This window comes from Tiliqua scincoides, chromosome 5 (genome assembly GCF_035046505.1).
Source record: "Tiliqua scincoides isolate rTilSci1 chromosome 5, rTilSci1.hap2, whole genome shotgun sequence".
Taxonomy (NCBI): domain Eukaryota; kingdom Metazoa; phylum Chordata; class Lepidosauria; order Squamata; family Scincidae; genus Tiliqua; species Tiliqua scincoides.
Window position 1 is genome coordinate 55,894,430 of NC_089825.1, and position 14,145 is coordinate 55,908,574.

The following is a 14,145-nucleotide window of genomic DNA, read 5'->3' on the forward strand; positions in this document are numbered from 1 at the left end:
TACCATCAGGTTTTACGAAGTCACGTTGTTACTTTATTATCATCTTTCCATAGTGGTTTTGTTTTTGAAACATGACCCCTATGGTAACTTTGAGGGAGTTCTCAGAATTGATTAAATCTGTGGATGCCTACATAAAAGTGAATCATTACAGGGAAAATTATATCCAATTTTAAAACTTCTCTTTGCAGCAGTACAAGTCTTTCCAGAGTTATAAATTACTGTCTCTGTACATTCAGTCCTTGCGTTCATTGCAAAGACTCTAAAGGTCACACTGACTAGACTTGCAGTTGGATCAATCTGTTCTCATTGTGACACTGTCTGAAAATGATGCTATTTGGACACAAACTATTTAGGCTGAATTTAAACCAAAAAATCCCAAGATAACTCCAGGCTGGCTCAGATGTGCCAGATAAGTTTGCCTAGATATATAAAAAAAAGTTTTGTGCTCTCCTGCCATTAGGTTTTCTAGCTTACTTCCTTCTGAGTTGCAAATCGTATGTTGTTCACATAGTGCAGATTGTGGGGAAAAAACTGGTATATGGGAGGGAAGGAGAAGGGTAATAAACATGGGATTTTTTTATGTAGTACCAACCCAGTGCACATAACTTTTGCACCTGACTCAACCAAGAGATTTGTATAGCCTCTTAGATCTTACATTAGTCTGCTGACAGTTTGATTTTAATTTCAGCAAAGCAATCATTCACTGAAGTACCTTGAAACATGAATTCCTTTGTGCTGGGAAAGGGGAAGTTGATGTAGCAATTACAGCAGGTTATATGCTAATAAAGTCAGTTAACCAAGTCCCATTGAAATTAAAACATCCAAGTACGCTGAAGTGTTGCTCCCCTTCCCCCTAGCTTTGTTCTTTAGTCACAATTCTATTCTTTGTTTCAGGGATACCTTTGTTTGCCATACATGGCACTGCAGCAGCACCATCTCCTTTCTGATGTAACCATTCGTGGTTTTGTTGCTGGAGCCACCAACATCCTCTTCCGCCAGCAGAAACACCTTAGTGATGCTATTGTAGAGGTATGAATCCTTCCCCTTTACAGTTTCTTTAAAATGGCATTAATTGCACTTTGAACACATCTGAGCAATGAAACAAGGTTTGCGCCAAGTAGTTGATCTTTTGGTAAAACATGTTGTCTGCTCTAACATGAAAAACAGAAGTATCAACACTTCTAACGCATACAGTAAATGCTTAACTGTCTAATACAGCGTTTCTCAAGGTTTGTCCTCCGCCATACCACTTAGCATGGTGCACCTGTTGGAAGTACCACTGGAAATAACTTGTGATGATATTACCAGTTACTTCTGGATTGGGAGGCCCAGATGTGACACCAGTAAGAGGCTCAGGGTGGACAGAAATGTTTTATCATGTTCGAAAAAACCTACTTTAGAACTCTTCCTGCTGAGCTGAACCTCCTACTGCTGTCTGTTGTGTCATGTACCTGGTCTTGCTGCCAAGTGGAAGGTGTCCAGGGGTCCTATAAGTCCAGGGATCAAAGGATCTCACCACCTCAAGTATCACTGGTGGTATCTGTACCACTGATTGAGTGATCTAGTAGAATTGAACCCAACTGGCAAATTCTTTCTGAAAACCAAATTCTACTCTATCTAACTTGATGGTGAGTAGTATTAAGGCTTCAAAAACTGTTTGGAAGGCTGTATTAGGGCATTCAGATTTCAGGGTAAAGCTTATAAGGCTTTCTGTTCAGCCAAATGATCTAGAAAAGATTGCTTCAGGACCTGAGTTAGGTTTCCATGTAGCAGCTACTTGAAGCAACCTTCAACAGCTTCATCTTGCAGAGTGCCCCATTGCATAGATTGTTGCCAGTGCTTGGGGAATCTCTACACTGCCATCCTCAGCAGAAAGGGACAAAAAGACCCTCTGCTTAGCTGCCCTTCACCCACTTGTCTCTACAATCTATTCTAGTTTGCTACAAAGAAGATGCTTGCCTCTTGTAGGGACTAGAGTTGAATGACTAGCGACCGTGAGTTACTAAGTCACCTTGGTCTACTTCCTTTACTGTCAAGAGTGTATACAGCTGTTTGATTACAGCTATATATTTGTTGGATGCACCCTTTTTCTACTGTTATTTTGGCTGTTTTATTGTTGTTGCTTTGTGTGTTGATGTTTATAACCACTTTCACCTGTATTTTTATTGTAAGGTGCCTCACAGGAGAAGAAAGTTGCTAGATATGAGTTTTTAAATCACTGTTACAAAACTGGACATTAGCTGTGACATGGAAATAATAAATCATCCTTCTTAAACTTATAGTTTGAACTCTGTGTGTGTTTTCCAATTTGGGATTACTTCCAACAGATTGAAGAAGCTCTGGTTCAAGTCCATGATCCAGATCTGAGGAAAGTACTGAATCCTACAACAGCTGACCTGAGATTTGCAGACTTTCTGGTGAAGCATGTAACTGAAAACAGGGATGATGTATTCCTGGATGGCACTGGCTGGGAAGGAGGAGATGAGTGGATCCGGGCCCAGTTTGGTTCATATCTACATGCACTGCTTGCTGCGACGTTACAGCCAGGTAAGCTCTGGTTTTGTTTATAATTTTATTTAGTACGCATGTTATTCCTTTTAGCTTAATACTTAACAGCAGCTAAATTAGAGAAGGGCAAAGAAATCCAGAGAGCAAACTTATTTACTTTAAAAGTGACTTTTTGTTTTTGAAAGAGCATTTCTTGAACTCCTGGTTGGGGAGATGCATATGTGAAAGCTGGGAAATCTGTACAGGATTAAGGAGGAGCTCCTGGTGACTATGTCTTCAGTATCCTGCAGAGGTGCTTTCATGTCTCCCCCCAATACCATAGTCTCATGGTCCTTTCATTGCGTACCCTTACCATCTGCTACCTCAGTCCACGTCATCTTTTTTAACAAATCCTTTGGCAGTACTTGACTCCACGTTTTCCACTTTGTGGTAGTCCTTACACCTATCCTGTAAGTTCATTGGCAGATGAGGGGTGAGGCCAAGAGGGAGTAACCTGCCTAAGGCTAAGTTGGTGGTAAAGGCAAGACTGGAACCAAGGATTTCTTGATTTGTAGTTAGGCCCTACACTAAACTAGCTCCCAAAATACAGCAGGTGTTTATTTGTTTGTTCAGAAAGTTGTTAGATGGCAGAATTTTGATTTCTTTGGGTTCAGATTGCTGAGTTCAGCTGGCACACAATAGTGTTATAAAATGTGGGGTGTACTAGATGCATAGGAAGAAACTGTTGTGCCACTCACAAGTTCTAATAAAATGCAGATTAGTTCTTATCTGAAGTGTGTGTTGTCAGGCTGTTTTATCTTAGACGTGTGTCCCCTTGGCTGATGATAGCTTGGTTTTTAAAGTATGTCACTCCTTCCCATTGATTTTACAAATTAAACTATCTTATCTGCTGTAATGTTTTATCTGCTGACTGTAGAAGCTCTTGTCTTCTCACATGCAGTACTGAAAAGCTCCTTATGGCAGAGTTCCTATTTGTTCGGGGATTTAAATCTTAATTGATTTTGTGGAGGGTTTATTTAAATAATAATAATTAAAGCAATTTGCTTACTCCTAATTGAGCAGGGATAGATTTGTACTTACTACATATACTCTTTTCTAGGGCTGCAATCAAGTCCAGGTTTATATGGGAGTAATGTTGGGTGGATTTATTCTTACTTCTTGGTAAACAGGAATACAATTGGGTTGTAAGTGCATTAGCCCAGGTACAAATATAGGCTTACACACAAGGGTTCCATTCACTTTGGTGATGCATCCAGAGTTACCATGCCACTGAAAAACAGCTATGGACCCATATGTGTAATTGGAGATAGCTTCCCCCTTCGTATACATCTATGCAAATCAATGTCCAAGGAATTTTGGGCACCTGCAAATCTACTCAATGTCATTCAGGATTGCCCCTTGCTGTTTGCCAATATTCCCCTATGTGATGGTGTTGTGCAGATGGCATCCTTCCTTTCTCTTTGAAAAAACATGTTCAGACTCCCTCATCAGAGTGCATGTGAAGTACCATACTGTAGATCTACTTAATGTACCACTTTCATTCATCAGACAGTGAAAAACTCTTGTCCGACTTTGGAACAACCTTTGTAGCTGCATGGAAGAATACCCACAATTACAGAGTGTGGCACAGCAATAAACACCCAGCTCTTGCAGAGGTAAATCCTAGGTAAGAAACTTTTTAGTTTGGAGATCTATGTGAGAGGAGCAGTGAGTTTATGCGTCGTTGTTGGTTAATTAGTGGCTCAGTCAAAAAATTAGTGCCTGTTTTCTGTATACCTTAGTCACTGCATGAAAGTTCTTGTACCTCTAAATTATTGTTTAGTGGTACTTGGACCTTGACTGGGGCCACTGTATGCAATTGCTGTAAAAAGCTGAAGTGTGATCTGCAGTTTAACCACTTAGAGACTAACCAAACAACCTTGGAGATGGGAAGCAGCAAAGGGGGGCAAGTAACCTTAGAAGAGAACTTGGTTGTCTTAGGGAAGAAATTCTGAACTGGGTCAATACCAGAAGTTTCTCTTCTTCATGGATGCTCTGAAATCTAGACATGGCCATCCATGCACTAGCATTTTCTATCGCTATTTTTTGCACACATGCATGTCAGAATAAATTTGACTTGGTCAGAAGATAATGACTTATTTGTTACAGCTGAGAAAAAATGTTTGACATGTCTGTCTTATTCCCTTTTTTCCCTTCTGTTTTTCTTCTTTCTTTTGAAATTCCTTTTTAGTCACCCATTCCAGGGCCAATATTCAGTTTCTGATGTAAAATTAAGATTATCACAGTAAGTATTGTACCTGAATATGATTTTAAATATTAGGGCTTTAAATTTGAGGGTGGAGTTTTACAGCATAATCTTATGCAGGTCTACTCAGAAGTAAGCCCCATTGTGTTCTGTTGGGTTTACTCCCAGGAAAAAGTGTGCATAGGATTGCAGTTTCATTTGGGCTTGGTCCTCTTGGAGGTGATGCCTATTGAAATAATAGATTGATTCCACTTTCATGACCTACCATCTATAGGGCGAGAAATTTCTATCAAAAAATCTTGCATAGAACATCTCCTTATCCTATCTGCAGATCACTCAAGAGTCAGGGCAGTTCACGAAAGTTGCAGCAGCCAAGAGAAACTCAGAAGAGCGGCAGGCACAAACTCACCCTGTGCAATTTCATGCTCCAGCTGACCATGCATTACCTCTCCCAATTGCGCCTTCCTGCAAGAAGACACTTTGCAACTAGCCAGGCTGTGTCTTGGCAGGCAGGCTACTGGTGGGTCTTAAAGCCTGCCAGCAACAAACAGTAAAACTGCAGATTGAAAAAATTCCTCTCACTTCCTCTCTCCTTCATTCCTTCCCTCCCCCTGGATGCCACAAAGTTCACCCTGCACAATTTCACGCTGTGACTGGACATACTTTTCTCTTTGCCTCTCCCAACAGCTCCCTCTAGAAGGGAGATGCTTTGCAACCAGCCAGCCGGTCAATCAGGCAGGCTGTCAGGCAGCCGCTGGGTCTTAGAGCCTGCCCTCTACAAACACAGTACTATGCCATTTTAATATAAGGACCTGCATTTTTTGATATCAGTGGGGAGTCCCAGAATTATAGTCAGACCCCTCCCAAGTTTTACTCCCAACTTATCTGAGGGTCATAGATAAGTTGACTTGACTCCATGATTTTTGACTTGTGACATATCTGACCTTGACTTACCTGTGAGATTGATTTGTACTTGAGTACCTATGGCAGCGGTTTTCAACCGGTGTGCTGCGGGGCCAAGGAGTCAGGCAGCAGCAGCTGCACATGCGGGAGAAGCAGCTGCTTGGAGCCTCATGTGGCAGCAGGAGAAAAAGGGGCAGCCTGTGAAGGGGCTTCTTGCTGGTGCCTGCCCCAAGTGCTGATTGGGCGGCCAGCAAAGCCTGGAAGAGCTGCCTGCAGCGGGAGTGTGGAGGGAGTGAGAGCCACCAGCAAGCCAGAACGTGGGAAGCAGGTACGAAGTCAGAAGCAGCTGACTGGAAAAGGTTCCTTAAGAGACCCTTTTCCTTACCTCCAGTGCCCCAAAGTGACCCTCCTGAGTTGCCTCCGCTGGCAAGGCTTTGGCAGTAAGGGCGCTGGGCCACAATCCTATCCTCACTTACCTAAGAGTAAGCCCCATTGACTATAATGGGGCTTACTTCTGAGTAGACGTACAGAGGCTTGGTTGCACTTTCATTGAATACGTGAGCAGGCAAGTGATGCTTTTCTCTTCTCCCCCCACCTCCTCCCCTCCTGCACACATTCCCCCATCATAATTGCAGTTAACCCCTCTCTGACTGCCCCACTCCTCCCTCTTCCCCACCTTTCAAAGTCCAGAATCAGTTGCCTCAAATTCTCTCTCTCCCCCACACCCCATTGAATCCTGCACTTGTTTCAGCCACATCTCCTCACTGCTCCTCACCCCACATTTCTCCAGTACGTGCTCAGTCTTGCCTTTCTTCGCCTGGCATATCAGAGCATATCAACTGATAACAATGTGATCATGTAATTCTAGAAACAACATATACTTCTCTCTCCAAGCTTCTTGTGAATTTCTTCAATTGTCATGTAATGATCTAAGGCTGCAATCCTAACCACACTTTCCTGAGAGTAAGCACCATTGAACAAAATGGGACTTACTTCTGAGTATACCTGGTTAGGCTTGTATCCTCAATGTATTAGTTATATTATGAATTTAATTAATCAAATTTAATTTAATATTTAATAATTTAAATATTAATTAAATTAATTGTAGCATAATAACGTAATTAAAAACTAGTAGTGTGCCTTGACAACTTTACTGCCTTGTCCGTATGTCATGAGCTGAAAAAGGTTGAAAATGGCTGATCTGTGGTAATGTTTTGAGGACCTTTGGGAATTTTCTAGATTTGTAGACTTGATGGCACTCCTCAGTGCCTGCCACTAAACGCCAGCTGTGCATTTGATCATGCTTCATTGGTATGATCAATTTAGTGTGCTTTGATTTGGTCAAAGTCAGTTATACAATCCTATCCTTTTCTTCTTTTGCTTAGTTCAGTTCAAAATAGTGAACGGGGTAAGAAGATTGGAAATGCCATGGTTACCACCAGCCGGAATGTTGTACAGACAGGAAGAGCTGTAGGTAAGAAACCCCACCATCCAAAATCTGTATGTGCCAATAGTAGCATGATGCAAGCACATCTGCAGTGATAGCATTAATGCTAGAGCGTTTGCGCATATCTACTAGCTACATGCAAGTGTTGCCCACTCCAGCTAGGGCTAGTTGGACAGCAGCTCAGCCGCTGCATATTGAGCAAGTACAACAGAAACTGGACATAGAACATCTTCTCAGTCACCAGACTTTTGCTGTGCAAGTGCAATGAGTTGGGACACCAGCATTGCGTATTTCTGTTTCAACCTCCCCATCTAAAGATAACTGTGGGTGTTGGATAATTACACAGGCCAGCATACATTTTGCTTCCTTAAACGTTACATCAATTCCTGGGTATGTTTGGGGTGCTGATTTCAAAAATGGCATCCATTTTGCCCTGTCACGTCTAGTTTTGGAGACACGGCATAGCCTCTTTAGTGAATGGTTCAAGCAGCTTCCTCATGAGGAAACCGCTTGAACCATTCACTAATAGGGCTATACTATATCTCCAAAACTAGATGTGATAGGGCAAAACGGATGCTATTTTTGGAATCGGCACCCCAAATTCATATCAAACCACCATAAAGTTTGGGAAAAACTTTTCTGATCCTCAATTTTGTAGACCTGTGTTATTGGCCAACCTGGGCACAACGTGCCAATCTTTACTTTTTAGCTGCTATGTCCTTCCTTAACTATCCCCCTCTATTTAGGTTTTACAGCAAACCTACAATGTGCACTGGAGGCCATTTTAAGAGTCAAAAAGTGGGTTAGAAACCCTGGATGTATAGATTAAATCTGAACAGCCTTGACTGGTGAATTCTTCACAACCACTGAATGTCTCCTGGAGGATATTTAAACTACCTTAGGAAACATTGTGAGGTCTAGCTGCTTGAGATGGTATTTTGTAAAACACTTTATATAATATACTTTGCTTTATATATTTTAAAATTCTGTTTTAAATTTACCACCTTGAGTCTAGGAGACAGGCTTTAAGAAGTCAAACTGTATTTGAGATTGCTTCAGGGGTGTGCGCAAATTAAGAGCATTGCATAGAAAAGTGAGCACTTTTAAAACTGAGAGAATAATGTCCTTGCTTTCCTTCCCGCCACCAATCCTCCATTTTTAAAATACAGGTCAGTCGGTTGGAGGGGCCCTTACGACTGCAAAATCGGCCATGTCCTCGTGGCTTTCTACTTTCACCCAGTCAACACAAAGCCTTGGGGAGTAATTATTCCACAGTGGACCAATCCTTTGCATTTGTTCTGGAAGAAAACCAAATGGTTTTGCTCAGTGTGCACATGAATTCAAGCAGCATGAGGATGAAGAATAGCCTTTAAAGCTGTATTGCAGGCTGTCGTTTTGCATTAATGCCTCTGTTTAAATCTGAGCCTTTGTAAAGACTGTAGTAAACAGGTCTTGTTGCAGGAAAGGCTTTTTTGGTTGGTGAAGATGTTTTATGTAAACTTTGCTGTATTTTAAAATCCACCTCTAGACTTTTTTAAAAATTAAGAATAGAGCTGAATCTTCAGCTTGGAACAAAACATTTGTGTATGAAGCTTGCATTTGAAGACCAACTTTTGAACACATAAGGTCCCTTCTTTTCATTTCGATGGAATGCACTTCCACAAACTTATGCAGAGAGAACTGCAGTTCTAAGCACCTCTTTGGTGGAATGAAGTGAAATAAATGAGATTTAAATGAACAGAACTGAGTGCCCAGTTGCAGCCTTAATGCTTAGAACACCAAATGAAAGCAAAGCAGCTACTGTATTAGCAGTCTTGCATCAGTTCCCGTTTGATATATACAAATCTCACTAGGTATATTGGATTTTTTTCCCCAAGTTTAATTTAGAAAGATCATAGATAAAACGATAAGTTGGAGAAGCTTGATTGAACCACACACCTCATGTTCTTTTTAAGAATCTGTGTTACTTTATTGGAGTGGCTGGTTGGGAAACCTCTTTAAATAGAACTGTTGCTCAGTAATATGAGCATGATGTGTATGCAGATAGATTTCTTTTGTTAATTAGGGATATCATTTGATTTCATAAACCCTATGCTTGTGTTGTATTCCTACAGTAGGTGTTAAACTTTTACTGCTGAATACCTATAACCAAAACCTACCTCTCTGGCAAAGTTAGGCTCCCTGTGTCAAAGTCAAGTACATCATAGTTTTGTCCCTGACTACTGTGAAACTCCCTAGTTCCCTATGTAGACTAACAGACTTGAAACAGTGATTGTAACTGCACATTGCCTGGTTTGGTGCAATATCGGCAACTCCTGGCCTTTCATTTTTTGTGATCAGTAATGGTACATCTATCCATTTGAGGCAAGAGGGCACTGATTAGCAAAAATAAAGCAAAAATTCCAAAGTTACCCCTGGGAATTTTCTTTTCCTCACAATTGCCACCCAGTCAGGGGTTCTGCATCCTATCTGATTCTAGAAAGTCTGGTTTACAGGGATGGTGGTATAAAGCTTCTGCACTAAAGTTTTCCTGTACAGATACCACTTATCAAAAAAAAAGCATGTCCAGCATACTATGTGGCACCATTCTGTCCTTAGTGGCCATGCATGGCACACTATAAATACACATGTGCAATTTTTACTCAAGATTGAGGTGTTAATTGAAATGGTGATTAAAAAGTGACAGAAAAGCTTTGCAATCTTCTGATAGCTTCTTGTAAGCAGTGTTTGGCAAACTTACTACTTTGGCTCCCCCCTCCCATAGTCTGGCAATTGAAATAGAAGGTAGCTGTCCCATTCTTCAGATGCAGGTAAGCCTTTAATGTGCTCTCTTCAGTTAATGGTAATTCACTAGTCCTCAAATGAGCCTGTAACTTTTTTTCTGTGCAGTAGTCACAGCTTTTAGTTATGTTTGCCAAGAAACATCATCTAAACCACACAGCAAAGTGGCTATAGCACAGTTACTGTAATGCAGACATGCAGAAGCAGCTTGCCTTCAGAGAGATCTTTGTAGCTGTAACATCACTTAATACAATGTACTGGTTTTCCTATTTCCTTAAAAGAAACTCTTTTAGAACCACCTCTTGCTGACTGAGCTACAAGCTCCCTAAAGTTTGATCTGCAGAATTCTTAAGACTAGATTGGTGTGTCAGTAACTTAACCCATTTCTGCTTGGCCATAGATGTACACATTTGATCCCTGTTGCGTATATGCAACATTGGGTGGAAATGGCTAAAACCACATTTCCTTCATTTTTCAGTGAAGTTTGTGTAGAGCAGCTTATAATAGCCACCATCTTGGAATAAATGTTAAATATTTTACACTATTAAACATCTTTACTCTAGAAATCTAGTAGTATTTAATTGTACAATTAATGATGCCACTACAGTTTAAAGTATTTCAGGTCATGTAATTCAACATTTTTCCTGATTAGAAATGGTTTGAAAGCTGCATTATAGTAGTTACAATTAGGTAGTGCATATGCATTGGCTTGTACAATGTACACTGGACAAATTGTCACAGGTACATAGTGTTTGAATGTGCCTAAGAGCATGAGTATTCCAAAAGAATCTTCTGAAACCACCCTATGGATACAGTTTGTGGTAAAGGGGGTATTTAAGCCATCAATGACTTCCCTGCATGTAAAAAGTTTATGCTGCATCTCAACAGATAAAAGCATTATTGTCTAGTTCACTGGAAGCATTTCAGGACCCAAACTGATATACCACTGCCATTCATTAAAGTGGGTACAGGACAAGATGCTACCCATACCATCTTACCCACTGTGATTTACATGTAATTTGCTGTTTCTGCTACAGGATACTTCTCAAAGCAAAAACAGCAACTGGTTTAGCTGTTCTTTTAACTTACATGTTAGTAACTAGTTAAAAGCAGATATGTACAGCAGCCCAGTATATAGTGGGGCTTGGATAGACATGTGAGGCTCATACATAGTCCTGCTTTTAAAATTCAGGACCTGACTGAAAACGTGAAGTGTGAACCAAACCTATCCTGGTCAATGTAAGAGCAATTCAGCCAGGGTCTGTATGAACCAGCCAAAACATTAACAGTCCCAGTATCCAAATTACATTTCTAACTGTACAGTCAAGGCTTGACTACCGTTACTTTACTAGCAAGTAAATGTTCAGAATACAATCCACACACTGGTATGCCAGCTCATTGCTCAGTATAATAATTCATGGGCATTGCCATGAATTGGGTTTTGTTGGGATCAGGCTGCTAATTTGATATTTTGTAAGATTTTGTTTTGTGTGCTGGTGCTTTCTACCACAGAGTTATATATTTGCACCATGCAGAGATTGATTTTAGATTTTTAATCTGATTATTTAGAAAGTATACTGTTACAATAAGACTAGAAATACCTTCTACTTCCACTTAAAAATTGATTAGTCCTATTTCTACTCCTTTCTTATCAAAGTAAAAACCTCAATCCACAACGCTAGTTTTCACATATACAACTGAGTAATCATGAATTACTTGAAATGAAATATTTATTTCAACTTGATCTTTGGTACCAGGCTGTTAAGGAAAAGACTGGTAAGTTTAGGTATTTCCATCTATTAAAGCATAAAGTATTGTGTCCAAAAGACTATTAATGCTTCTGCTGTATATTTTGTTCTGAATAAAACAATCGTTCTGGTTTTGCTTGAATGCATCTTGCTGGGTGTTGACTGGTTTACTGGGAGAAATGGTGACTGGCTAGACTATAGATGTTTGTGCACTGCTTTGCCTTGGGATGTAGTTTGGGATAGAAAATCATACTGGCAGCTCCCTCTCCTAGATACTGATAAAAGGGAACTAGCAAACTAGGACAGCTTGAAACACACTATGACTCATAGCCAAGTAACAAGTTTGCTTAACCCAGTATAGATTCCTTTCAAGTTGTACAGCCCAAACATACAGAATTCTTAAAGATCCTAGGACCCACATGCACACTAAACCTTCATCTTGCCCAGTGCGGTAGAGTGTTAACAGTTATTGAGGAGAGGGCATGATGCCTCTGTGTCCTGAGTGCTTCCAGGAGAGGGTGAACCACCACTATCAGTCTAACCCAGTGTTTCTCAAAGTGTGGGTTGGGACCCATTCATTTCCATATTTTAATATTAGACTTGATGCTACCATAGTAGGTGACTGCATCTGGGGAAATGTTACAGCTCTGTACTTTTAACAGGCTACTATGTATATGCTTTTAACAATGATAGTAAATGGGACTTACTCCTCGGGAAGTGTGGGCAGGATTACAGCCTAGAATTGTTAAATTTTCCTGCTTGATGATGTCACTTCAGGTGGGTCCTGACATTCTCATTCTAAAAAAGTGGGTCCCAGTGCTAAACATCTGAGAACCACTGGTCTAACCTATTCTTTGGTGAGGTATTGATGCATGAAGCAGCAGCCCACTTCCAAGAATTTCTGGAACCACTTCAGCGTGGCTTCCAGGAGAGGTTCAGAACAGAAACTGACTTGGGTCACTAGGACTGTATCTGGTTCTGCTGGATCTCTCAGCAGCATTCATACAAATGACTGTAACACAGGAGTAATAATCTCTCTAAACCAGTGGTTTCCAAACCCCTATAGGTTAGTTGGGAACCAGGAAAATATCTGTGGGTGGGGAGGGGGGCAGCAATGGCACCACAGGGCAGAGCTGGTTTCCAAAAACAGAAGTACCTACTGATTGGAGATAAGGATTGTTTACAGAAACCTCAGCAGACCACCTCTGCCCCCTAGGTAAGAATTAAGTCCTTTGGTAGCAGCAGCACTGTGATCACTGCAGCACTGTCACTGCTATGGGTGCAGGACCACTCTTAAGGGGACTCACCAGTTTGGGAACCACAGCTCAACCATCTATGCCAGTGCACAGAGCCCTTCAGCTGCCACATGGAGTCTTGTGGCATTTAAGACACATTGCAATGATGGCATATGTCATTGCCATACTTCAGGATCAGGGGGCTTCGTTTCTCACAGCTTTGAGTCACACCGCGTAAAGGAAAACATTTTTAGAAGTAAAAAAAAAGGCAGTGAAATACAATGTAAGGAATGTAGAGCTCCAGTATGTATTTACAATTGTATTCACCATTGTATTCTGTATATAAAGCAGAACTTCCATAGTCCTGTCAGTACTAAACATGAAACCTTATTTTAATTGAAGTTTTAATCTCTTGTTAGTTCATTTCAACACATTTGCCAACCACAGAACAGGAAGAAAAGAATAGGCTTTAAAATAACATCTAGTGCGACCCTAAGTTTTAAAGACAGGTCTAAATGATGAAGTGGTACTTTGAAGTTTGACTACAGGTGGGAAAATCAGCATGGGAGCATAGCATGCTAGTGGGGAGGGGTTTAAACAAACAGGTGCCCTTCTGGTGGCTTATTTGTCCATCAAATGACAGTTTCTCAAAACTGCTTTGGAGAGTAATTTTTGCCATGAAAATGAAGGGAAAGCTTAACCTCACTCTCATGCTTTTTACACCAACTGCCCTGCCTTTATTCAATACCTTCAAAAGACCATGTCAGGCCCACTTCTTTAAACCTAAAGAGATGGGTTTCCAACGACTTTAGAAGTTGCATCCAAAGAACTATGGCTAATTCTGCATATCCAAGGGAGAAGTGAATTATGTTTCTTGGAACAAGAACACCACCCTTCCATGGCAATCCTCTCTTGAAATGGAAGACAGGAACACCAGTCTTTGATATGGCATGGCAATATACAGCTCTTTCAATTCAAGTCTTTGCTTCCTGCTCTACTATTAACAGAATTGCCTTCAAATTGTATGCCTTCTGCTAGCAGTGGTAGTCACATGTAGCCCTCTTTCACCTGCAGGAGCCTAATTTATAACTAGTATTCCAAGTAGGGCTTGCATAGCCAAATAAACTCAAAGCTTTGCCTCTTGTACTTGTTAATGTTCCTTAAGGAGTTTAGCTTATCCTGAGCAAAATCTCAAAAATGTGCTGCCAATAACAGCAAATTGGGTACACTGTGATCTTTCAAGGAACAGAACACCTTCACAAAAATACAAGCAATACA

General features: G+C 40.8%; 1 protein-coding gene across 2 annotated transcripts in view; it reads left to right on the forward strand.

Annotated features, from left to right (window-relative positions):
* The window catches only part of AVL9 (AVL9 cell migration associated), a 44,313-nt gene extending 32,557 nt beyond the window's left edge, over positions 1 to 11,756 (forward strand). The window contains exons 11-16 of one of the 2 annotated variants that reach the window (XM_066631189.1): positions 895 to 1,029; positions 2,328 to 2,547; positions 4,057 to 4,174; positions 4,739 to 4,792; positions 7,042 to 7,130; positions 8,273 to 11,756. In XM_066631189.1, the coding sequence (XP_066487286.1) occupies positions 895 to 1,029; positions 2,328 to 2,547; positions 4,057 to 4,174; positions 4,739 to 4,792; positions 7,042 to 7,130; positions 8,273 to 8,367 (711 nt within the window). In that variant the 3' untranslated portion in view covers positions 8,368 to 11,756. The remainder of the gene's footprint in view (positions 1 to 894; positions 1,030 to 2,327; positions 2,548 to 4,056; positions 4,175 to 4,738; positions 4,793 to 7,041; positions 7,131 to 8,272) is intronic. The other variant, XM_066631191.1, reaches the window with a different exon arrangement.
* Positions 11,757 to 14,145: the final 2,389 nt, after the last annotated feature.